A 26,626-nucleotide genomic window follows, 5' to 3' on the forward strand; every position below is an offset into this window, starting at 1 on the left:
AAGCCCAGGTGATGCTGATGTTGCGGGTGCAAGGACCACTTTCAGAACCACAGAACCACTCCCAATGAAGTGTTAATGAGAGCAATTGTTTCTTCCTTCAAAGTATATTAACTGTGTTTCATGAAACCCTCTTTTCTTTGCCCTAAATACGACCGATCACTTTAAAGCTTCCAGAGAGGCGCCTCTCAATTCTTATGTGCTGGATTTTAGTAATGAATTCCACATGTATGTCCTAAATGATGTGTAAGTTTTCATCATATTCTCTCTCAGCCTTTTTTTCCTCCATACCTCGTGTTTCCATATCCTGTGTTTCACTACACCATGATCTTTTTTCTCTCTCCTCTGCTCTAAAAGCCATGCATGTCCCATATGCCTAGATAAGGACATTTTTTGGAAGAACATAGGAAAGTCTTAATTATTTAAAACCCCAGACCCAAAATAAAGGAATAGACGTTTGAAAATGTCCTTCTCCCCATGTAGTTTGGAATTATGTAGTCCTTACCGTAAGGAGACTGGAGCTAATCATATCATGTTGAAACTTAGATAATGAAATTACACTGCTAATTTATTTTCCTTCCATATAAATGTGTATGTATGTATATCATCTTGTATTAAGTACCTTACAAAATGAATTTCCATTAAAAATAAATTTCCTTTTTAAGAACTGGCCTATTGATATGACAGCACACATGGTTAGTATGTGCGTGTTTACACCACTGTTATCTGGTACCCTTTGTAAACTCTGTGCTTTTTTTTTTTAACCAGCTATTCCCCCGAAGGTGTACGTGGTTGTATGTAATGAACAATTGCTTGCTGTCTATATCTGGTAAGTTTTTCAGTTTTTAAATACCTTACAGTTGTTCCTGTTTATGTTACCAGTTTTTATGTCTTACTCATTTTTCTCTGCAGGTAAAGCCTCTCAGCTTTATTCCCATAATTTACCAGGGCTTTTTGATTATGCAAGACAAATGCAAAAGTTGCCTGTTGCTATTCCAGCACACAAACTCCCTGACAGAATACTGCCAAGGTAGCTGTACATTTAGTTGTATTTTCATCCGTGGAGATAATGTTAATTTGTTGTAGAAAATAGTTATACTACAGAAATTGAAAAAGTGCTAAGCTTGGGGGTGTAGAAATCATGTAACGAAAAAACTGTAACAAGTAATAGATTTTCAGAAACATTTATCACATTCTTTTAAAATTTTCTACTTTATGCATTCCAATTACATCAGACATTTTCTTTCTAAAGTTTTAATTGTTTTTCTGCAAGGTTAAAACTAATTTTTTTCTGTAATTTTATGGTAATTTTATATCACAAAGTGCTTTAGACTTATTGTGTCATTTTGAATAAAATAAGTTTTTCTGAAAGTATTTTCTAAACTTAGAAAATGTAAATGACTTATTAAATGAAGATTTTTATTAGAAATAATTATTACTTAGAAATTGAAGTGTTTTGCTTTTCTACTTTCAAGGATTTTTAATTATGTTCTCTTCTTTTTGGTTATTATTATATTGGACCTCTTTGTTGAGTAAAGTTCTCCTGACTGGTATAAATTGTATTTTACAAAAATTTTATAATATAACCCTTCCTCTTTTGCAATATTAGTTGCAGAGAGAGTAATGTAGAACCTTAGCTTTTAAGTAGCTTGAAAATCTGTTGTTAATTGCTGAGTTTACAGTATAGCTAAGATTTATATGCCCCTTTGTGCACAGAAAAAGATTAAGTTTTTGATGAAAATTATTTTAAAATATACTACAAGCTTTTTTGTCTTAAAATAAATTACACTGAGTTTAATTGGATCTTTTCATGATGACTTGATAGTGGATTATGAGCTTGATTTATTATACTTGTACTGTAGTCTCTGTAGTTGGAGTTAGGGGTATGGCTCCTAGTTTCTTCCCATGTTGTTTACGTGCCCCTCTTTCTCTCCCAGCTGCCACTCTGTGCTGTTGTTTTTCTGCCTACTTATAGCATGTCTCCATTTTCTCCAGTTTTCTGACTTTGATAATCCTAAAAATTCCTGTGAACTTAGAAACTGACCACCAAACTTTAAAAGTAAAGAGCCCCTAGAGAGTGTAACGCACATAAACTTTAATGCATTAACTTTTTTATGTCATTTTTTCAGAATAGAGGCCTATTCTTTTCCTAGTTTGTGGCTCATCTTTTTACTTTCTCAGTGGTATCCTTTGGTAAACCAAAGTTAATAACGTATTAAACAAATTCATTCAACGAATTGAATGCCACTCACAGTTTGAGGTGCTAGGGATTCATCAGTGAAAAAATATCAATTTAAGTGTATCAGTATTTTCCTGAATGATTTGTTTTTGCATTTTTAAAAGAAATCCCAAGGTTGTATTCTTCTAAAATCTGAATATTTTTAGTTTTGTTTTTCTTATTAAATCCTTAATCCATTTGGAATTGATTGGAGGGGGGATGAGAAAGTTACCCAATTTATTCTTATTTTTAACAGATGACCTATTATGTCAGTGCCAGTTTTTGAACAGTTCATCTTTTCTCCACTGATCTGTGACAGTACCATTATCATGTACTAACTTTGCCTACATGTATTATATATTCATTTCCATTTAGGAAATTTGCTGTATCAGCAAAAATCCCTGAAACCAAGTGGTGTCAGAAGTGTTGTGTTGGTAAGTAAACTGTCCGAAATCATGTAGCTCTCCTGCTTTGCAGAGTGTATCAGAAAACCAGTAAGACGCATTTTTAAACCTAGTGTAGAACAGTACTACTCCAGGACATTCTGCCAGTAATAGTTTATTTTCCCCCTTTAAGTAAAATAAATGTCTTGGCCATTCTATCTCCACGTAAACTAAACCTAATGTAGTACCTTGCACACACAGTTGTTTTGCAAAAATTCATTGACTGGGCAAATGGAGAGAGTAGGGTGACTTTACCACAGGACTTTATCACACCTTGTTCTCCAAGGAGCCTGTTACTTATCATTCACCGTTATTCACTCAGCGTGTATTTTCATACTTTTAATATGTGAAACCTTACATTTGTGATGTGAAGGTTATAGTCTTCCTGTTCACACACCTCTAGCCTAAAGCATCCCCACCCCCATAACAACTAGCTGATTTATTTGCATCTAACAAAAACAAAAAATAGTTTCCTTTCCCCCCTTAAAAAACTCTGAGACAATTCAGTTTTATTATTTGTAAGCCTGTCCTTGAGATTTGATTAGTGTCTTCATGTAGCTAGGCCCAAAATGTTACTGCCTCTGAACATTACTACCAAAAGCACCCTGAATCATACCCTTGAATGTGCTGCAGCTCTCCATTTGGCAACTTCTCCCCAGATCTACTCAGACCCTTCCTTCAGAGTCTTGCTGGTTCAGCTAATCTCCCTGCTACCATAAGACCTAAAGTCCTTCTTCTCGCCCCCAGGCCCCATAACAACCAGCAGTTTCACTTGTGCTTACAAATAAAACTCCTGCAAATGATAAGGGAATTTCCTACACTACCTGAAGTAGTGTTTCTTTTTTACTCTGCAGTCTAAGAAATTGAACTGGCAGCCAGATTTTGTTTGTTTGTTTTTGAAGGATGCAACTACTCCTGTAGGGACTTTGTATTTATAAGAGAAGTTACATGTACTTTTTTGCCTTGACAGTGAGAAATCCTTACACGGGCCATAAATACCTATGTGGGGCACTTCAGACTAGCATTGTTCTTTTAGAATGGGTTGAACCAATGCAGAAATTTATGTTAATTAAGGTAAGCATGAATATCAGCCTAAGTCATTTTCAGTGTAAAAGCTTGTCAATTTTCCTGTTCTTTCAAGAAAACTTTTTTTTTCCCAGTTAATTCTTAAGTTAATGTAATGACTTCGGCTATGTGGCAGAGTGGTGAAAATCTGCCCAATTGTAAGGAACTCAACTGGCCTGATCAAAGTTTTGAAAGAGACTAGACAAAGTTCAGAGTTACGACAGTAGGAGGAGCTGGAGATAGTGACTCACACATACATACAGTCTGATGTCAAGAACAGGAGGTGCTGAAAGAGCAGAGAAGTATTATTTGAATATATTCTCTGTTGACCTGCTCCATCGCAGCAGAGACAACCTGCGCGTTGGCGTCTGGCTGAGAGGACAAGGGGTAACCATGCTGAGGGAAAGTCTTTGTTCTGGTTGTCTGCCTACCTGTTAACTTGCCAGGCCTTCCCATGGATGGTTCTGTGTGCCTTAGTTTCTCTAGACTCTTAATGGATATTCTTTAAAATGTTTAATATTACTCAGCTATAACTTAAATTTTGTGGAAAAACTAACTTAAAATCTGTGAAGTGCTGGCTCAGTCACCCCAAGGAAATACCAGATGAATTTTTAAGCTATTTTATTTGCTATTTTATGTAGATCAAGTAGTCTTATTTCATGAGCATTTGATATCTCCATAGAATTTGGGATCAAAATAAAATTGGAGTGAATTCTTCCTAAATTGTGTAATACAGAATCAGGGTGTTTAAAAGTATTGGCTTCCTGTTATTTAATTTTATGAGTAACTAGGCAATCTAGTTTTAATTTTCACATCAGTATTTATTAACCTTAAAATTAACTAGGGCTAAAGAAATGAAAAAAGAGTTTAAAAAATTTAAAACCCATTGCAGTAGTGTTTCCACAAGTAAATTCACTGAAAAAAAAATTCTTTAAATCAAAAGTTCAAGGGGAAAATAGCCTTATAAATTGTCCAGAGCAGAGCTGCTGAACCAGCCCATTTCCAGCCATGTTGTTTTGTTCTCAGTTCCTTTTTGTTCTTGACTGTTTGGCAAAAGTGCATCCTAGAGGTGGGTAAAGGGTATGTAGTTGTTCCTCTGCAGCCCTTTGCTTTCCTGTCTTCCTTCCTAGTCTGTTAGCGATGTGTCCTTCTTGTTCCCTTCATTCCTAACCCCTGTCAGAATGACAGTTTCATTACATCAGTTGCTCATGGATACAGACAGTCTGATTAAACTTTATGAATGAATTTTGTGCATTACGTGATGTATTAAACCACTTAACCCTTTCTCCATTAAAGAGCATGCAGGAAGGAATATATACTTTGAAGACGTGAGAAGTTTAATACCCATCCATATGTTCTCTTTGCCAGGTAGATGATACCAGGGAACTTGGCCCTGACGAATGAGGTCTGCTGCTGATACTCTAGGATATTAGACCCACAGTAGAATTCTGCTTGCAGGTCCACTTCAAGACCTCTCACTTTTCCTACTTTCCTTAAACTCCCTGAGCTTTAGGCCCTTATTGAGCTTACCTTCATCTTAACCCAGCTCTCCTTTCTCTGTCTCTCTGCTCAAGACTTCTATATGGATATTTTGTAGCTATATTTGACATTATCTCAATTGATATGATATATATTTTTTTTTAATCAAATGCTTGGTTTTCCTTTTTGGGGATGAGACTAGTTAGATTGATTGTTTGACTGACCTGATTGGAGGTACTGGGGATTGAACCGAGGACCTTGTGCATGCTAGGCACACACTCTACCACTGAGCTATACCCTCCCCCTTACGATATTTCTATACTACAACTATTATCAGATGTATTCAAAAACATGCTTGTGCTATCTGTATTCTTCATGACATTTCTGAGAAATTTTTTTGCTTCACTAGACTATATTTTCATCATAAATAAAAGTTATAAATTGAAGCAAACACTTGTTACAAACCAGGCAGTGCTATTTAACTAGAGAGAAAGATGAGTAAGATCTAGTCACTGCCCTCAAGGACCATCACCAGTAGCAACTGGAATTAAAACTATTATATGGGAATCCTCTTCTGTGTATGATTCATACATTTCATACATATTGCTTAGTTACTGTTGGAGGCTAAGTAGAAGTATCCTCACTCTGTTGGTTTTCTTATTTACTCAGGAAAAAAAAATTAAACAGAAGCATTATTTTCTTTCTGTCTTACTTGCTCTTTTCACATTTCAGAGAGAATTATTTAAAATGTTTTACCCTATTAAAAACAGGGCAGATTTTACCCACAACATATCGCTCAGGTGGGACTGCTCCTAGAGAGGGTGTGTGGAGTAGGGGCGGCCCCCCAGCAGTTGCAGGGAAGGAAGGATGTGGGGACAGCAGGGGGACACAGAGCTTCACGTTCCAGCCATGAGGACCATGCTGTATCTCCTAACACTAGTAGTTACTACAGCCCCATTTCACCCATTTAGTTTCTCTAGAATTTACAGTGAGTTGCCAGATTAAAGAATAGGTCAAATTCAGTAGCTTTTAAAAGTATTACAATAGCCATTTGGGAAATATAATGAAAATGCAGCCTATTTTTAAAAGCAACAAAAATATAAAATATATTAAGAGTAGACTTAATATGTGTAAGACCAGTATATTTTTTATAAACAACCTTGTTATTGTGAAGAACATTGCTAAGCACCTCAGACCTCCCCATGGCACTCCCTGCAAATCATTTTCCATTTTTATCATAATCATGCACCCCTAAACATCAGCATTAAGTTTACCTGATTTTTCAACAATATGTAAGTGGAATCATAAAGTATATATTCATTTGGGTCTGACTTCTTTTGTGCAGCATTACTGTTGGATGTACTACAATTTGTTCATTTTCATTGAGCTCTAATTTCCCATCGTGTGACCGTGTCATCATTTTATCCATTCTACTATTGATAGGCATTTGGGTTCCATCCAGTTTTTGGTTATTCTGAGCACTGCAGCTTGTGAATATTTTTGCATGTTTTCCTGTGCATGTATGTAGTGGTGTTCTCTAGAACAGATAACTAGGAGTGTTACTGCAGGGTTATAAGGGAGGCATATCTTAGCATTAATGGTAATGTAATTAACCGATATAGTCGTACCAATTTGTACTCCCACCTTCTGTGTATGAGTGTTTGCTCCTCTCTGTTATTAATAACCCTTAATTAATAACCCTTGTTATTGTTGTTCTGCTGGTGGATGTGTATAGTAGCTTGTGGTTTTAATCCCTGATTATTAATGAAGCTAGCATTTTCCATCTATTTTTCCAAACTTTCAAAATAAGAATTTATTTAGTCTCTTTGTAGCAAAATAAAAAATAATTTTAAACTTACATAAAATTAAAATCGGTTGCATTATAACTAACTTAATTTACTAAGTTGAATCACTTGAAATACAGGGCTAAATTTCTTATTTGGGGGGTTTTTCTGTCCACACTTGTAAGAGGAGTGTCTCTTGCTAATTAGCATTTCAGTTTTCTCATCCACGTTGGCTTAGTTGGATAAGAAGGCAGAGGAGTATTACTGAGATAGCATCAAATTGGGAGACAGGCGACTCTGCCACAAAGGGTAGAGGGGACCTGGAACAGCCACCCAGTTGCTGGGTCTCAGTTTCCACCTCTGAAAAATAGAGGGTTGGACAGATGGTTTGTAGTTTCTTTCTAGCCCTAATATCCTAAAAGCATGTGTTGTTTTTTTTTTACTAAAAAAAATTTTACAGTCCTTACCTTACAGTCTTTATAAAGATACTTCATAATTTGGATTTTTCTGCAAATCCTGAGTTTCTGTGAGAAGAAGCTGTATTCATAGTGGAGAGTACTATTTCATATATTTTCATAGAACTAAAATTGTCAATAGTGTTCTTATGAAATTATTTGACTTTTGTTTTCCTTTCTTTAATATATCTTGTTTTTTTTCTAGCACATAGATTTTCCTATACCGTGTCCACTTAGAATGTTTGAAATGCTGGTAGTTCCTGAACAGGAGTACCCTTTAGTTTGTGTTGGCGTCAGTAGAGGGAGAGACTTCAACCAGGTGGTTCGATTTGAAACAGTCAACCCAAATTCTACCTCTTCATGGTTTACAGAATCAGGTTTGTGATTTTTATTAATTGTTAAGGCCAGTGTATAGACTTGTTCGATAAGTATTAAATTTACTGTATCTTTCATTAGGCAAAAGCCATGCATAAATATCCAGCCTTGAATAACTTACCAAACTGGAAAAAGAGATGACATGCTTTGAAATAGCTAATTTGTGTGACACGTTTAAAACCTACTAGTGGTTCCCAAACTCAAGTGTGCGTCAGAATCTCCTGGCGAGGCCCTGCCCCCCGAGTTTCATTCAGCAGGTCTGGAGTGGGGCCTGAGACTTTTCATTCTGTAGGTTCCTGGGTGATGCTGATGACGTTAATACAAGAACCACACTTGGAGAACCACACATATACACACAAACCTCAGGCTAAGAGAAAAACTGATTTATATAAAAGGAAAAGCTGCACCAACTAAGTATGGTGTATTTTCCAGTATATTTTTGTAATCGATACACAGGTATTACCAGTAACTTTAATACATACTTTTAATGATTTATAATTAGGATAAAAATTATAAGTAAATAGTAAAATACTTCCAAAGTATTTGAGGGTGCTTGAAAATAATTCTTTTGTATAATTTATTCCCTTAAATTCTGATCTATGTTGCCCAGTTGCATAATAGATCCTTCCTTTGTAAGTTGTGTCTTAGGAAATATTATCTCCAGTTAATGAGCTTTTCACAGAAATTTGATTGTTGTTTGAAACCTTCAGTAGTATTGTTGCAGTCCACGCACATTGGCAAAACTTGAGTTTCGTGTTAAATAAATCTGATTAAACTTTCATACTTAAAAAAAATGACCTTAAAGGCCTTTTTAATCTTTATTTTTAAAGCACTGTGTTTGTTATGAAGCTCCTTTTGCTTTTTTCTCTTTGAAAATAACACTGTACAATGTTTTGCTATAAAATAGACAGTGGCCATTTTAGAAGATAATTTTTAAAGGTCTGGCAAAAGCCCCTTTGTATCAATTAGTCAGGAGTTGGTTGGAAGCCTGGAATAGTGTTCACAAAAGGGAAAAAATTAAGAGACTGAGGTTTTTTGACGTTGACAAAAAAAAAAAATGATCACAAACACATTCACAAAAGTCTAAAGACAATTATATGGCTTGCTAAAACCCAGAACCCAGGAAACTCAAACCAGCTTTCCTTCCAGGACACATTACTGAGGGAAAACATGGCCGGCTCTTGGCAGAATTATGTGGCTTCTCTTTGGCTTCCCCAAACTCGCTGTTAAATTTTCCCTGTAGACACCCATCTTCCCTTTCAGACACAGGACGAACTCCTGCTTTCTAATCTCTTCCTCCCTGTTTAACAGGAAGGGATTGTTGGCTGATTAATATTTTATTTAGCGAATTTCAGTTGTCTTATTTCTCCAAAGCACTTTAGTTTTAAATCCCTTCCCACCAATTGTTGAATGAAGGGCTTCATTTCCTGACAAAAGAATTTTGTACCTTCCTTCCCAGGAACTTTTGATTACTTCTCTTACCATAATGAAAGCCCTTTCTTAGGTGTTAAGCATAGCGAATATAATTCAGTCTGGTTTTTAGATGATAGAATAGAAGAAGAGAAAGTATGTTTAGGGTTTTGTATCAGCTGAAATCATAAGCTAGTGGCTTCCTAAGCTCTGCTGCACACTAGAACCCACCTGAGAAGCTTCTAAACCTCTTGATACTTCAAGTCACACACACCCTCGATTAAATAAGAACATCTGGTGGCAGCTGGGCATCCAGATGATTCCAATGTTCAGGAACTAATGTTATAAGCAATTTGTGAATCTTATTTTCCTGTCTTTCTAATAATGCTAGACTGGCTTCTTGAACTGATTCTTAATTTTCACCAAGTGTATAGGAATTACAAAGTTCTGGCTGACCTAATTTACTGGAGGCCTGTTCCATATCCTTCCAAACCTGGCTGTGGAAGTACCAGGTCTAAAATAGTGTGAGGGTCTGAAATACCACATTCCTTGGGTTTATTAAGATTCTAAACATATAGGAAGGAGAAAACAAGCAGGCTAGACTTTGGATCAGACCCATTCTCCAGAAACCAAGGCCTATAGCTCAGTAGTTTCAATTCTGATGTTCATATAAAGCCTGGTATATCCTGCCTTTCACTTCCTGGAAAACTAAGTCATTTAAACATTTTCCGTTTGTAAGAACTTTGATGAACCATTATAAAAATAATGCCTCTTTGTGTTTTTATAGTACTTCATACTTCTCAAAGTACTTCAGTATTTTTATAACTCATTTGTTATTGAAGTAATTTGTTTGACTCTAATTAATTCAATAAATATTTATTGCATGTGCTAGACACTACGTATAATGATGTACAGAGCACATCCCTGGCCCTCTGAGCTTCAAATCAGAAACTAGTCATAGCATAATATAGAAGATTAGACATCTGATTTCACATAAGAATAAAATAATGACATCACCAGTAGTAGTGAAGTAGCTAACCCTCTGTGAAGCACTCACGTGGTTTGGCACTTCTGTCAGTGTTTGTACACAGCCGCCTGCCTCAACCACTACATATATTTAGCTAAAAATGTGTATCCATTTCAAATTCAGTGACGTTCAGGATTTTTTTTTTATTTAATGTTTCTATGCTTTAAATATTACTACTTTCTGTAAGTTTTATCAAAGTTGTTTGTGTTGCAGATACCCCACAGACAAGTGTTACTCATGTAACCCAGCTGGAGAGAGATACCATTCTTGTATGCTTGGACTGTAAGTTTTTGTTTATGAACATCTTATTTTAATAATATTTCTTTTGTCTTAGTTTCTGAGTGACTTTTTTTCTCTCTAGGTTGTATAAAAATAGTGAATCTCCAAGGAAGATTAAAATCTAGCAGAAAACTATCATCAGAACTCACCTTTGATTTCCAGATTGAATCAATAGGTAAGCCAAAGTTTTCTTACTTGTTTGATTGCATTATAAGCTGCTCAAAATAATTTATCTGATAATTATTTGAAATTATAAAAATATATTACTAAGGACTCATTTTTTTAAATACAGAATATAATGAATATGAGATGAATATCAATCTTTGCTTTTACATATTTTCTAAAATAGTTTAATATAATCTGTAAATAATATTATCTTCTCTACAGAATTAGCATTTTCAGAATAATTAAATATCATTTTTCATAACCTAGTTATGAATTTCCATTTTCTCTAGGCTCCTGTAGAGTTTCCCTAATAAGTACTTTAAAATTTAGTCCTTAGTATAGTCCATTGTATTTTTGCTGTTGTATCTACTGACAGAGTATAAGTACATGGAATGTCCTCTTGCCATTTTTACATTTTGCTTGATAGGAGTTTTTTCTGAAAAAGGATTTCTTTTAGAATCAGTATTCTAAGATGATTGCATTCAGGAAAAATGAGATTAAATGACCATAATAGAGAGAATGCTGGGGAACATGAGTGACAATTAATCTAGCTATACACAGTTTCTCTGATGTCCTCTGTCAGTAAAGACACTTGCATGTGTATGCATCAGCAGAAGGGAGGGCCACGGGCAGATATTTTATTTTTCTTATTCCAAGTCCTCTTTTTTACTCTTTCCCCCAGTTAGAATGCCTCTCTCCCAACAAGCAAATGCTGACGATAATAACAAGTCAGTTTTGAGGGACATCTGCTTGAGAGGCTACAATGGAATCTATTTAAAAACACAGAGCAGGGAGAGGAGAGGGATATAGCTCAGTGGCAGAGCACATGCTTAGCGTGCACAAGGTCCTGGGTTCAATCCCAAATACCTCCATTTTAAAAATAAACAAACAAACAAACAAACCTACTTACCTTCCTTCCCCCACCCCCACCCCCAAAAGGGAGAAAAAAAAAACACATAGCCAGATCAAAAACCAAGACATAGAACAGAAACTCAAAGTAATATGCAGGCCTCAGGCCAACAGACCTGCCGCACTCCTGGGTGATAAAGAAGACTAACAGCGTCCCACAGGAGGTGGGGAGCCAGAGCCAGGAGGCACCTCCTAATAAAGACTCCCCCCACATAAGGCCTGATGGTTTTGTAGGTGATTTTTACCCACCTTTAGAAGAAGAGATAATCCCTTTCCTATACAAACTGCTTCAGATCGTAGACAAAGAAGAAATGCGGAATAAATCGGTTTTTAACACTGATGCTAAAATCAATAAAATTATACAGAAAACAAAATTATCTGATCTCATGAAAATAGATTTTGGGAAATCTAAATAAAATACCAGCAAATAGAATTCCATATTATCAAACAGTAGGCTTTAATCTCAGAAGAGCAAAGATGGTTCAGTATTAAAAAGTTTATTTATGTAATATAGCACATTAAAGATTAAAAGCAAAAAGTCATGTAATTCTTCAGCAGTTACACCAAAAGCATTCAATAAAATCTGTCACTTATGACTTTAAAAAAACTTCTTAAAAATTAGGAACAGAAGGAAATAACCCTTCATCAAGCAAAGCCTATTAAAAATATCATGTTTAAGGGTTAAAGTAATTCCCATTAAGTTGGAGAATGAGATAAGGATGCTTACTCTCATCACATTTCAACATTGTCTTATTAGACAGGAAAAGGGAACTATGAGGATTAGTAAGAAATAAGTAAAAATAAAAATCCTTTTTTGCTGATGGAATGGTTATCTACTAGAATATACAACTCTAAACTATTAGAACCAATAAGAGAATTTAGAATTGCTAGATACGAGTAACAGAGATGATGGCTTTCTGATATGCCAGTAAGATAGGAATAAATGTAATCAAATATATCTAGAAAATCACAAATTATTGTTTAACAGCATAAAGAAGATTTGAACAAATGAACTACACCATGTCCATGGATAGGAAGACTAAATATGACAAAGATGTCAGTTCTTCACAAATTAATCCACAAATTCAGTGTATTTACAATAAAAATCCCAATAAAGTATTATGTGCCACTTGATAAGCTGATCTTAAAATTCACATGGAAAAGCCAAAGGCCAGGAATAGTGAAATAAATTTTGATGAATACTTACCCACTTGATATTGAAACTTATCTATAAAGCCTTAGTGATTTAAGACAGTGAGGGATCAACAGAGAGATGAACGTAAAGAAGAGTGGAACAGAAGAGAAAGCTCAGAAGTACGTGTGAATGGAAAGTTGTATCATATGTCAGTGGGAAATGATACACTATTCAACAAATGATTCTAGTACAGTTGTTTATCTGCAGGGGAACAAAATTAGATTTCTTCCACACTGAATACACACAAAAATATGTATTAAATATGTAAATACAGAAAGTGAAGCTAAAATTTTTAGAAGGCACATTTTTGCCTCTTTCCCAGTAATTCTGTTTCTAGATATCTGCCCCAAGAAAATTTTGCACATGTATTCCAAGAAAAGGTACAATAATGTTTATTGCAGCATTGTTTGTAATAACAAAAAAATAGAAACTTCGTTTGGTTCATCATACCAAATGTAGGAAAGTTGGAAACATTCAGTATAAAGTTTACACTGATAATGTGAACTTACTGTGTTATAATAGTAAAAACATTCATGAGATAACATTGCTGTCTCAGGGAGGAGGGGAAGGCTGGAATGGAACCAGAGAAGGAATATATAAGCACGCTAGCTGTATTCATTTTTATTTAAAACAAAAAGCAAATATGGCAAAAGGTTAGGAGAGTTGAATGGTGGATACATGTGTTTTTATGCTATTCTCATATTTTTCTGTATGTTTGAAATATTTTATTTTAAAATATTGTTATTTTATCAAAGCATACAGCAAAAAAAGATATTTTCAGTGAGTTTTCTTTTTCTTGTCAGAAAAATAAATCAGCTGTGTATAGTACTTACGCTACATAGTATATGCTGTGTAGTTCTGAGCGGTGTAGTAAAGATGCCATTATAAATATGGAAAGACTAACATTTGTTACTAATTGAGATACTGCTATGCGAGATAGAAAGAGGGATGAAATGATGCTTATCAGTTGAACTTTTGTACTATTAACAGTAACTGAGCTGTTCTTGCCTGCTAGTTTGCCTGCAAGACAGTGTGCTAGCTTTCTGGAAACATGGAATGCAAGGTAGAAGTTTTAGATCTAATGAGGTAAGTAATCTTTTTTAAATTATGTCCATTAACTATTATGTCCTGATAATAGTTTAATTATCAGATTCTACATCAGTTTTCTTTAACTTTGGAAAATTCCTAATTGGTACAAGGAATACTTGACTTGCTAATACCTTTATTAATATTTTCAGTATTCAGTCCAGTGATTAAAATTAGTAGCCCATACTTTATAGACACATCTCCCTCTCTTCGCTCACCTGAACAACTTCCGTGCACATTACATGCTTCCAGATAATCACCCTCATATGCAGAACAGGAACTCCCTAAATACTGTGGTTTTCTCTTAGCTTTCCCAGACTGTCACCTGGAACGGGACGGCCGATGCTGGCTCTCTCTACTTTGTATGTCAGAAATAATGACCAATGCAGGCTATCACTAAAGGGTTCTGCATTTCTCTTGAAGCCATCTTGCCTCCTATTTCTGTTATCCTTATTCACTTGACATTTATAAGATTCTTTGCCCATTTCCTTTCCCTTTTCCCTAATCTTTTATTAACCTTACTCCTTTTTATTAAATAGCTTACCTATATCTCCTTATCTTCTTACCTTAATTTAACTCCAGAAATAATTTAACCCCAAGTCATACGATGTATTGAGTTCAGTTTAACATTTACACCAGAAAGTGCTGAGGTTTCAAACATGAACAAGACTTGGTACTTGCCCCCTAGAATATTACAGGCTAGTAAAGTCATCCTAAGTTTTTTCATACCCCCCAGCCAATCTCGGTAGTAAAACTTTCACTTGAGCATTAGAGGGAAAGGAAAACCTTAGGTGCCCAAAGCGAGAAAATAGCTCATTTGTGTTTTAAACTGTCATTCATTAAGCTCAGAGCATTTCTTCTAACCAAATGAGCAGTGCAGAAGAGTGATCACGAGCGTGGGTACCAGGGGAGACACCCGGTTCAGTCTCAGCTCTGCTCTTCAGTAACTGTGTGACCTGGCATATCACTTCACTTCTCTTTACCTCTGTTTTTTCATTGTGAATTGAGGATAACAACATGGCACTTCCTTCATAGGGTTGCTAAGGTTAAATGAAAGGAAGCCTGTAATGTGCTTAGCATAACGCCTGGCCTATAGTAAGTGTTCAAGAAAGGTGGCTGCCAGTATGTTTCTACGAGTAATTCCCACAAGAGGGCTCACTTCTCAGGAAGATTTTTTAAAATCACTTGAAGCAGTGGGGGCTGGAGATAAGAATAGTCAACAGCTAATGAACACCAGGCAGAGGAAGAAAGGCATCATAGGCGGGATACAAGAGAATGGTTTAAAAAAACACAAGTTCGCCCCCAAAAGTCACCTGCAGGGCTTTTTCAAACATAAGCAGCCCTTACTAAATACAACCCCTCCAAAAATGGTATGTCCCTCTAGTAGGCAAACCCCAGAACACATCGACAATCAGTCATGATGAGCCACTATTATAGCATGTTGTGTCCTTCAGGTGTGCTGAGTCACAAAAGAAGTCAAGAATCACTGTTGTTTCCAGAATAATCAGTTTCAAAATCAAATGTTTTTTCAGCCTGCCAAATTTAGGGGAGAAGCTACTGCCATTATAACTGGGGATGTTTTGCATTCAGTAAGCAGTAAACAGTGGGTTTCTCTTTCCCCTATAGGCTTTTCTTACTCTCCTGTAGGCTAACTCCCCAACTAGTAATTGTTGGGGAGTCACACTGAGGACTTTAGGACATACACCATTAGAAAATATTATTTCAAGAGACTGGAAAAGGGAATTATTATTCCTTAGCTAGGCATTATATCCACTAACACTTAAGAGAATACTGCAAGATACCAATGCAAGGTAGACATTATCTGTCCTACTTTGCTGAATTACAAACAAATTGCATACCTTGCATAATTATCACAGCTGGTAAGTGGGAAACCTGGAATTTCAACTTGAGTCCTGAGTTTGTCCCATCATAGCACATGGCAGCCTTTTAAGTAAAAGGACCAGACCAAGTGTCTTACTGCTGCAGGAGTCTTGCTGTTAGCACAAACATAAGTGAGGTTTCTGATAAATAAAATGGACTAGGTGCTTTGCTTTTAAATTTTTCCCTTGAAATCTGTATAACAAGTAAATGGTTTCCCACTGTCATGCTTTATGATTAACTGAAAAGTAGCCACATTTTTCCTAGACTAACAGATGGATGCACCTGTGTGCTGCTTTAACAAATTAACAGTCATAAAGAAATCTATTTCCATTTTAGGAAGTATGTTTCTTTTCTTTAGTGTTATAAATTAAATGCCCATATAAAATGCTGTGCCTTTAATTTCAGAAATTGATATTTTAATTGAACAGGTAACACAAGAAATTTCAGATAGCACAAGAATTTTCAGACTGCTTGGATCTGACAGGTATGAAGAGGGGTTATATTAAATACATAGTTCTACACGTGTTTTATAAATCCAGCATGAAACTGGTTTCTTTTTCAAGAGACTTGAAATTTCTGCAGTAGTATATTCAACATTGTATTTTTCATACTATAAGAATTCACAGGTCAGAAAGTTATAAAGCCTTTGGGAATGTGTCTGACCTTCCAAGTAGCAGGAATATACTGATCTGTCAGTACTAGTTTTGCATTAAACATAATATTTAAAGTACGCTTTACAGCACAAGAAAGAGGAGGTACTGTATGCTAGTAAACAGAAACGTTTTCAGTTTTAGTACCAAAAAGGATTTGGGGGTTCTATTCTGATTTACTTTCTGATTCTTGAACTACAGATTCTTTTTGGAATTTGTAATTGAAATTAAGTTCTCCCAAACTATTTCTACTACAGGTTTGCCCTGCCTGACTCTTAGAACAACACTGGCTTAGAGGTGGGAGGTGGTGGGTGGCAAAATTACTTCCCAGAGCTGGAATTGACTCTTTAATCCCAGTGATTTGCAAGTGATTTCTGCCCACAAGTCAAATAACCAACATTTATTAGAGGCATATAATGAAGAAGCAATGGGAAAATTTTCTGCTAACATGAGTTTTCAAGAGTAACTTTGTTTTGTTACATGTTTTTTGTTTGTTTACTATTTTAGGGTCGTGGTTTTGGAAAGTAGGCCAACTGATAACCCCACAGCAAATAGCAATTTATACATCCTGGCGGGTCATGAAAACAGTTACTGAGAGATGTTGTGCTTTGACAGTTAACTATAGAAAGAACGAACACTACCACTGCAACATTAACGGATGCTTGAAGCTGTACAAAAGCTGCAGTAACCTGGCTTCAGTTAACTTGTAATTTATTGTGGCATGAGACAAGAGGGGAAATTGTGTGCTTTAAGTGGTATGGATATATTTAGCATACTGAACCACACAAGTGCTTATTCGTTGTTATGTAATCTTTGTATATACAGGCAGTAATTTTTCTGTGAAACTTCATATTGCTGAAGACATACACTAAGAATTTATGTAGATAATGTACTTTTATGAGATGTACAAGTAAGTGTCTTATCTGTACAGATGTAAATGTTGATGAAAATGCAATTGGGATTAATATTTTAAGAATTCTTTAGTATATTCTTGGGTGTGGCTATATTACAAAATGGGATGCTGGCAATGAAACAGTACATTTAACACTATTGTATTTTTATTATATGTAATTTAGTAATACAAAGATAAATCTTGTAACTTTTAAAATTGTAACAGAGGCTGTAATCATTTTATAATCTTGTTTTTAATTTTAATGCAAGTACACTGGTGTGTTTATATTTGCACAAAGTATTGATATGTGATGTATTAAGTCACAAAAGTAAGCTGTGACATTGTCAATGTGCATTCAGCTCCACAACATCTTTTTTAAATGTATTTGGATTGTTTTCTACGTGAAGCAAACCAATTAACCCTCTGTCGTAGTAACTGGTCTTTTTATATTTAAGCAGAATCCTGTAAGATGGCTTGTCTGTGCTTAAAAACAATACCTTTGGGAAATTTTTGAATCACAGAATAGCGGTACCGTGATGTAACACTGCAGTTGTTGGCCGAGTTACAGTATGCACAAAGTATAAGCATATTAGAGAGTCCACACTAAACATTTCATATAATCACTTTAAAGAACTATGACATTCCATAGAGTGAAGTGGTTCAAATTTCTAGTGGAATTTTTACTTTTGTTGGCCTTATTTTATGATCATTTTCATGTTTCTTTTGATTTAGAATATTTAACACATGGCCAAAATAATTTAGTTACTACCTCATATAAACAATGTAATGGTTACTACACATCACAGGAACTTGGTTTTGGTTAAAGTCATTTTTGATTGCTTTTTTCCAGTGGAATATGTATATACCAAGTTTTAGCAAAATGCACACTTTTGGCTCTTTTTTGGTATATGTTCTTTATATTTTAATGTGAGTATATACACTAAGAACAAACTAAATTGTGATTTAATGGTCTTCATTTATTTTAATTGACAATGCTTTTAAATATGTTCATGATTGTACATAGTGTAAAATAAACATGTTTTTTAACATGCTGTTGTATAGTAGCTCGTCATCTGGCTTAATCTGTATATAGTGAGACTAAAACATATTAAGGAGAAAATTTTTTTAATTATTCTGCATTAAATCCTTAGGTGACCATTCTGATCCCTCAGCTCATGAAATTTTTATTCAATCTGTTCATCTCAATTTCATAAAGGACTGATATTCCCTCATTTGAGAAAAGGGCATCTTTTGTAGAATCTTCAACTTCCTGATCAGGAAAATCAGTAAAACATTCGTAACCTTTTGGTTAGAGCAGGGATTGGCAAACTGCATTCCTCAGCCCAATCCTATTCAATGCCTATTTTTATAAATAAATTTTACTGGGAAACATACTCATTTACACGTTGTCTGTATAGCTGCTTTTGCCAAAAATACAGTTTTCCCAAATAAACTGTATGGCCCACAGAGCCTAAAATACTTACCATCTGCCCCTTTATGGACAGAGTTTGCTGCTTCCTGGGTCGGAGAACAGAAGGGAGAGTGTTGGGAATGCAGTTCCGGAGGCCGGAGAGGGGACGATTCGGTGGGAAGAACTGTGCTGGGAGCAAGAGGTGGCGTTTCTACTCCTGTGAATGCTCCTGCCTGTTGTTGCCACCTTGGGTGACTGACTTGACTCCAGAACAGTTTCTTTATGTAAAACTGTGACTTCTAAATCACACAGATGTTAATAGTCATAGCAGTTGTGTACATTTATCACTTTTCCCAAATACATTGTGACTAATCTTAACATTAATAACTGAATAATGATTTTCAAAAACACGTCTTTTATCAGTATAACATCATCATCAGTTTGTTGAAAAAACAGAGGCTCGTGGAAAAGGTTTTTGAGAAATCAGTATTCTATCCTTGCCATTTATTGACAACATTGTTGATCCTTTTTCTGGGCCACTGCTTTTTTCTAGTGTCTAAGTCCCATAAATTATATAAAGGGTCACATCGCAAAACACTAAACCATCACGTTTAACTGTCAAGCATTTCAAAATATTTACAGAAAATAAAGTACACAACTGGTTGTGTGTTACACATGGGCTTTTTAAAACTACTGACCCCTGGAATCAATTTTTGAGGATGAGGCCCAGTAACCTGTATTTTTATGAAGTTGTACAAATGATTCTGATATGCAGCCCTCCGTGAGAACCACTGGCCCGACACTGAATTTAAACCAGTGTTTCTGAGTGTGGTCCAAGTACCACCTGCCTCAGAAAGAAGAATCTTTGATAACACATAAAAATGGAGATTTGGGGGCTCCACCCAGTAACTTTTGATTGAGGCCCTTTATTCACTCAAAAGGAAGAGAACTACTAACTGAAATGTTGGAAACAAACGATTTCATCTTCACTGAAATTCAAAACTGTCTATCTTGTTAGCTAGTTTCTTAGACGGTGTTAAGAAGAATGAAATCAGTTGTTCCTGGGCCTGTTGGCATCATTCATCTAGCAAGTGGATCACTGATTTCAGTAGAGACAAGGAAATAAAGGACAGGTATCAGTTTTCACCATTACTAGAAGGAAGGTGGAGGGAAGTGTGCTATATGAAATAATGGGTAGACATTAAGAGTATTACTTGAGGAGACATAGTAACAGGAAGTGCCCAGTGCACGTATCTGTGTGCCAGGTGCTATTCCATGTGCTAAATTTACATAGATTGTCCTAGTGAGGTGCCAGAACAGCCCAGTGAGGGAGGAATTGTTAATGCCACTTTAGAGATGAAACTAGGGCAACACAAAGGTTAAATAACTTGCCCAAGAATATAGCTGGTAAGTAGTAGAGCTAAGATTTGAACCTAGGCACTTAGTTCAAGGTGTATATTCTTAACTACTGTACCAGACTGTAGTACCCAGAATATATACAGTATATCTACTACCCTCGGAAATACATTCTAGCATTGCTCCCCTGCAATTAGACTTACTTTCTCCAGGAATTGGATTTCAAATTCTGATTTTCACTGTCTCTTTGCAGCAAAAGAGAAATTAACTTTCTGCATTAATTGTTTGCATTTTCTTTATTCAGTGTGTTTTTATGTAAGAATAAAAAGATTTGCATATAATTAATTTTACAGTTAAAGCTTATGAAATAAGTCTAGTCAAAACTCATTACAAAGACTTTTTTTTTCTTTTTTTTTTTAATTCTTGTGAAGTAATTATTTAACCAATATGCATTGATTACTTACAATGGATTAAGGCACTTTACTGGCACTGGGGAAAAGATGGAAAAGGCATCATTCCCAGTATTCCAGGAGCATGCTTGGATGAATAAAGATAAATTTAAGGAAAGGTACAAAAGGCTGTGCCTAATTCTGCTTTGGGAAAAGGAAAACCTTTGTGTAGAACATTATATATAAACCAAGCTGTTGATAGATGAAGAGGAGTTTATCGAGTGCAGAAAAAAATCAAGGTAGGGAGCTGTGGCTAGACTAAGCCATATGCAAAAATACTGCATGTTCAAGGAAAAGTGAGGCTAAATGCAGCTGAGCTTAAGGTGTGTAGAGCAGAGTAACAAGGCCTGAAGCTAGAAAAAAAGGATGGGCCTCATTGCGAAGAGCTTCCTAATGAGAAAAGTAGATCCCGTAGTCAACAGTTAAAGAAACTGCAGGGATCAGGTTCCATGAAGATGAAAATAGCCATTGGGTTTGTACCTAAGGTGATGGCTTGGATCCTTACTGAGAAAATTATCTATGTAGCATGATGAGGGCAAAGATGATAAGAGAAATAAGTTGACGTGAGTTTATGTAAATTTGAGTTTAGTGGGAGTTATGTTTGGTCTTGAAAGAGGAAGGAGATAAAGGTTACTGGTTTGGTTTTGTTTCTGAAGGTGGGAAATTAGAGCATATTTCTAAGCACATGAAGGAAGTGGAGAACTGAAGATGAGAAAAGGTCTCTGCCCAGGCAGGGAAATGGACTAACATCAACGTTTACAAGGGCTTAATCTTTGTGCTCCTGAGGCCTTGGAAAGGAACAGTGTTATGGAAAAGCAGTTAAAACGTTTCCCGAGTGCCTCCTTCAAGGCATCTTGAAAGGGTTCTCCGAGGAGAGATCGCTGCCGTGTCCACACTTCAGGGCTCAGCCCAAAGATGAGCCACCGAGATGCTGAGCCGGGCGCGCGGGCTTCCCCTGCGGTGGGTGCCAGGGGAACCCGCTCCGGAAGCCGCGGGGCCCGCGCGGCCCGAGCGTCCGGTTGCCCGGGAGACGCCGCGGCGGGGGCGCTCCGGAGTCGCTGCGCCGCTGGCTGGCTGCGTCCCGCGCCCCGCGCCGGAGTCGGGGCCGCCGGGGCTGCTCGGGGCTGCGTCGCCGTCGCCGCGTCCGCGCCGTAAGTGCGGGTGCCGCCGGCGGCGGGCGGGGGCCGGGTGGAAGCGGGTCGGCGCGGGGGATTGGAGAGAGAAGTGGAGTGTGGATGGAGGCTCCTAGAAAAGGCTCCTGAGAGAAGGGGAGCGCGAAAGTCTTCCCCTTCGGCGGCCTCTGGCGGGACAGGCAGGGGTGGGGGCGAGGGGCAAAAGGTGAAGAGTGGCTCCCGCCGGAAAAACGACCCTCCCGGTGCGGCCTCCCGGGGGCTGGAGGGAGGCGCCGCCCTGGGGAGGCGAGCGAGGGCGCATCTGCACTTTGGGGGACCCATGTGGTGTGGCGAAGCTGGGCTGTCATTAAACGTATAGTCAAGACTAGTTTAAGGGGCAGGGTATAGCTGGGTGGTAGAGTGCACACCTAGCATGCACAAGGTCCTGGTACCTCCATCGAAATAAATAAATACCTAATTACCTCCCCCAAAACAACAAGGACAAAACAAACAACAAACAAAAAGACCAGTTTAGAGGCTTGGAAATAAAATGGATTATGCCAGACTTATAAATCTGTCCTGTGTACACAAGACAGGTGAGGTTTTTAAACAAAATTAGCTTCTTGGATTATGAAAAGTGTATGGCCTTCTGGTTTTCTGGGGATGCTTTTAATTAATCCAATTGTACTATAACCAAGACAAGTTTATAAAGAGATGTGTGTACTTTTAAAGTTCTGCAATTAGGTATTATGTTTGTAAGACAGATGGAGGATTGTCTTACAGCCCATTTTCCTGGTCCATTTTATTAAAGATAAATGTATGTTTGTTGCATTGGAAACAATAACAACACAGCAGATTATGACTTTTAGCCTGTAGAATCCACAGCGGGGAAACCTCATTCCTAACGCCACTATTTTACACGAGTTGCCTATAAACTTTTAGATTAGGCAGTTAATGTGTTTTTTTGCCCTATTTCCTCTTCCCTACTTAATTTTGCTCTTCTTCTGTCAGTGTATTCTTTAAAGACTTGCTCAAGCCCTCATGACCTGCTTTGTGATACAATCGTGGAATATAATCTTCCTCCAAGTGTTTTCTCCGTGTCTATGTGCATCCTTTTTCAAATCCTCAAGACCAAAGCAGTTCAATAGAAAATTTTCAAGGAATTTAATGATCCGCTCAAGTATCTATCTGTTTATCTTTGTATATTCACCAACTGGCCCAAGTCTATGCCTGTTTTTGCTTCCCTTTGTACACAGAACATTGTTAACAGTCAAATATTTGGTAAATTCTCAAGTCAGGAGTCCCTGTAGCCAAGAGGTACATAGGTTCAGATTGAAGGTCACTAATTACTGTGAAAAATACTTTAAGCCAATTGCATCTATTCCCTGCCAATAGCTAACTCACAGTTTAATCTTGATTTCCTGCCCAGGTTACTATATTAACAAGCAGAATGTAATGATTGCCTTTGCTTAACAAAGAAAGTCATTCTGCATATTTTGTAGAAAAGCTAGAGAATAAAATTATGGCAGGACTACAACAGACAGGCTGAGCACCTACTGTGTGCCAGACTATGGGCAAACAGTAGAAGTCAGGTGTGATGAATAATGTGTGAAAAAGGAGCAGGGGGGGGGGAGTTGTTAACTCAGTATGTGTGCAGAGAGAGAGCTTGCCTTTGGGGATGGGGAAGGCTAAGTAGAAAAGACTGTTTGAGTTGAACAACAAAGGATTTCGGGGTCAAACCTTCCAAGCAGGGGTGTAAACAGAGACTGAGAGATCTGAAAGTGTTTGGGGAAGAATCTGAGAAGCCGTGCAGGAAAGGTTCACTGAGACCAGGATGGAAAGGCCTGTAAACATCATACCACAGTTTGAACTTTCTTCTGAGGCCACACACATTTTTGAGGGAGGACAATATCTGATTATATTGATGTTTAAGAAAGATATTTTTGGTGTAAGTGAAGTAGATATACAGGAAAAAAAGCGAGTTGAGACACTTTAGTCCCACTATATATGGGTTTTAAAAATAGCTCAATTTTTATATAATTTCAAACCTGCAAGAATAGTACAGGGAACTCCCATACATCTATATTCATTCGTTATTTAAATTTTACTCCATTTATTTTATCATTTCCTTTCTACCTCTCTTTGTATATATATGTATATGCATATTAATCTTTCTGTACCATTTGAGAGTAACTTGCAGACATCATATCCGTTTCCCTTAAGTGGTTCAGTGTATATGTCCTAAGAATCAGGACATAAGCACAGTACAGATTACCAAAATCAGGAAACTTGGTATCTGATCCACCGTCAGTATTTAGGTTTTGCCAGTTATCCCAGTATGATTTTTTAATAGTTACTCTTCCCCGTTCCAGGGTCCAATTCAGGGATCAGGCATTACATTGTGTTTTCACATCTCTTCAGTCTCCTTCAGTCTGGAATCGTACTTTGACCTTTGTCTTTCAGGACCTTGATATTTTTTAAGAACACAGGCCCATTATTTGTAGAATGGCCCTCAATTTGACTTTGTCTGCTGTTTCCTCATAATTAGATTCAGGTTTTGCATTTTTGGCAAAAATATCACAGAGGTGATGCTCTGTCCTTCTCAGTGAGTTAATTCTGATATATTGTATGAGGTAGCTATCTTAAGTTTTTTTGTTTTTAATCCTTGTTTTTTTGCATATGGATACCCAGCCGTCCTAGCGCTGTTTGATGAAAAAGATATTTTCCTTATTGAATTGCCTTGGCATCGTTGCCAAAATCAATTGATCATTAATCAAGGGGTTTATTTCTTGACTCGCTCTTTTGTTCCACTGATATATATGTCTGTCCTTAAGCCAATATCATTACTCCCTTAATATACCGTAACTTTGTAGTAAAATTTGAAGTCAGGTGATGATAAGTTTTCCAAGTTTATCCGTACTCCAAGTTGTTTTGGCTCTTCTGGGTCCTGTGCATTTCCATATAAATCTTAGGTTCATCTTGTCGACTTCTACCCCCCAAAAAAGCCTATTTTTTAATAGAGGTTCAATTTGATCTATAGATGAATTTATGGAGAACTGACATCTTGCTGAGTTTTCCTATCCATGACCATGGCATTTCTCTCCTTTTCTTTAAACCTGTTTTAATTCCTCTCGGCCGTGCTTTAATTTCCTGTGGACAGGTCTTGCACTTCACTTTTTAAATTTTGTCCCTAAATATGTGATTCTCCTGATGTTACTGTGAGTGGAGTGTTTTTATTTTTAATTTCATTTTCAAATTGTTTGTTACCAGTATGTAAAAATACAATTTTTTATTGTATTCTGACCTTGGATCCTACTACATTGCACATTTGTTCATTAGTTACAGCATTTTTTTGTAGACTCATTAGGATTTTCTACACACAGTAGCATACCATTTCCAAATAATAGTGGTTTTTCTTTCCATTCCCAATCTATATACCTGTAGTTTCTTTTACTTGACTTACTGCACTGGTGAGAACTTCCAAAACAATGTTAAATAGAAGTGAAAGCAAACATTTTTTCCCCCAATCTTAGGGGAGATACATTCAGTCTTTCACCATTAAGCATGATGCCAACTGTAGATTTTTCATAGATCTGCCCTGTAAGAAGTTTCCTCTTATTACTAGTCTGTTGAGATTTTTATTGTGAATGGGTGTTGAGTTTTATCAAATCCTTTTTTTATATCTGCTAAGATGATCATGTCCTTTGTCTTTTATTCTGTTAATATGGTGTTTTACGTTATTGATTCTCAGGTATTATAGTAAGCTTGCATTCCTGGGATAAATCTGTCATAGACATGATGTATATCCGTTTTATACGTTTATGCTAATTATTCTGTTGAGGATTCTTGTGTCTATATTAATGAGAATAATGGTCTGTAGTTCTTTGTGTGATTTCTTTGTCTGACTTGGTTATCAGGGTAGTACTGGCCTTATAGAATTAGTTGGGAAATGTTCTTCCCTCTTCTGTTTTTTAGAACAGTTTGTGAAGGATTGGTATCAATTCTTTGAATTTTTTATAGAATTTCTCTCTGAAGCCATCTGAGCCTGGGCTTTTCTTCGTGGGTAGATTTTAATTACCAATTCAGTTTCTTTATTTTTTATTATGGGTGTAATAAGATTTTCTATTTTTCCTCTAGTCAGTTTGGTATTTTGTGTCTTTTTAGGCATTGGTTCAACAAAGTAGTTTAATTTGGTTGCATAAAGTTGTTCATAATATTCTCTTTTTACCTTTTTAATTTCTGTAGAGTGGTCCTGATTTTGGTAATTTTTCTTTCTTTTTTCTTAGTCAGTCTAGATAAAGATTCAATAATTTTGTTGATGTTTTTCAAGAACCATTTTTTTTTGCTTTATTGATTTTTTGCTATTATTTTTCTGATGAGAAATCAGACGTTAATCATATTGCTGTTCCCTTGTCTGTGAGTAGTTCTCTCTCACTGTTTTTTGGTTGGTTGGTTGGTTGGTTTTGGTTTTGGGGTTTTGCGGGGTTTTTTTATTGAAGTATAGTCAGTTTACAATGTTGTGTCAGTTTCTGGTGTACAGCATAATAGTTCAGTCATACACATACATACATATATTCATTTGTATATTCTTCATTATGGATTACTGCAAGATACTGAATATAGTTTCTGTGCTATATGGTATAAACTTATTGTATATCTATTTTATATATAGTAGTTGGTATCTGCAAATCTCAAAATCCTAATTTATCCCTTCCCTGCCTGGTAACCATAAGTTTGTTTTCTATGTCTGAGTCTGATTCTGTTTTGTAAATAAGTTCATAAGTTCATTTGTCTTTTTAGATTCCATATATGAGTGATATCATATGGTATTTTTCTTTCTCTTTCTGACTTACTTCACTTAGAATGACGATTTCCAGGTCCATCTGTGTTACTGAAAATGGCATTATTTTATTATTTTTTGTGTCTGAGTAGAATTCCATTGTATAGATATACCACAGCTTCTTTATCCAGTCCTCTGTTGATGGGCA

The 26,626-nt window shown here is 36.5% G+C and overlaps 2 protein-coding genes across 8 annotated transcripts in view; both read left to right on the plus strand.

The window, feature by feature from the left end:
* MAP4K3 (mitogen-activated protein kinase kinase kinase kinase 3) overlaps positions 1-26,626 on the plus strand; it is a 169,049-nt gene that overhangs the window by 137,883 nt on the left and 4,540 nt on the right. For 3 of the 4 annotated variants that reach the window (XM_072937868.1, XM_072937869.1, XM_072937871.1), the window contains 10 exons: positions 766-826; positions 910-1,027; positions 2,591-2,649; positions 3,629-3,732; positions 7,647-7,818; positions 10,467-10,535; positions 10,615-10,707; positions 13,817-13,887; positions 16,197-16,252; positions 16,926-18,362. In XM_072937868.1, the coding sequence (XP_072793969.1) occupies positions 766-826; positions 910-1,027; positions 2,591-2,649; positions 3,629-3,732; positions 7,647-7,818; positions 10,467-10,535; positions 10,615-10,707; positions 13,817-13,887; positions 16,197-16,252; positions 16,926-17,013 (891 nt within the window). In that variant the 3' untranslated portion in view covers positions 17,014-18,362. Of the gene's footprint in view, positions 1-765; positions 827-909; positions 1,028-2,590; positions 2,650-3,628; positions 3,733-7,646; positions 7,819-10,466; positions 10,536-10,614; positions 10,708-13,816; positions 13,888-16,196; positions 16,253-16,925; positions 18,363-26,626 lie in introns of those variants that run through there. The other variant, XM_072937870.1, reaches the window with a different exon arrangement.
* CDKL4 (cyclin dependent kinase like 4) overlaps positions 16,198-26,626 on the plus strand; it is a 46,582-nt gene continuing 36,153 nt past the window's right edge. For 3 of the 4 annotated variants that reach the window (XM_072937875.1, XM_006211478.4, XM_072937872.1), the window contains exon 1: positions 21,597-21,677. The gene's annotated coding sequence lies outside the window, so the exon portion shown is untranslated. Of the gene's footprint in view, positions 16,253-21,596; positions 21,678-26,626 lie in introns of those variants that run through there. The other variant, XM_072937874.1, reaches the window with a different exon arrangement.

Source organism: Vicugna pacos, chromosome 15 (assembly GCF_048564905.1).
Source record: "Vicugna pacos chromosome 15, VicPac4, whole genome shotgun sequence".
Lineage (NCBI taxonomy): Eukaryota > Metazoa > Chordata > Mammalia > Artiodactyla > Camelidae > Vicugna > Vicugna pacos.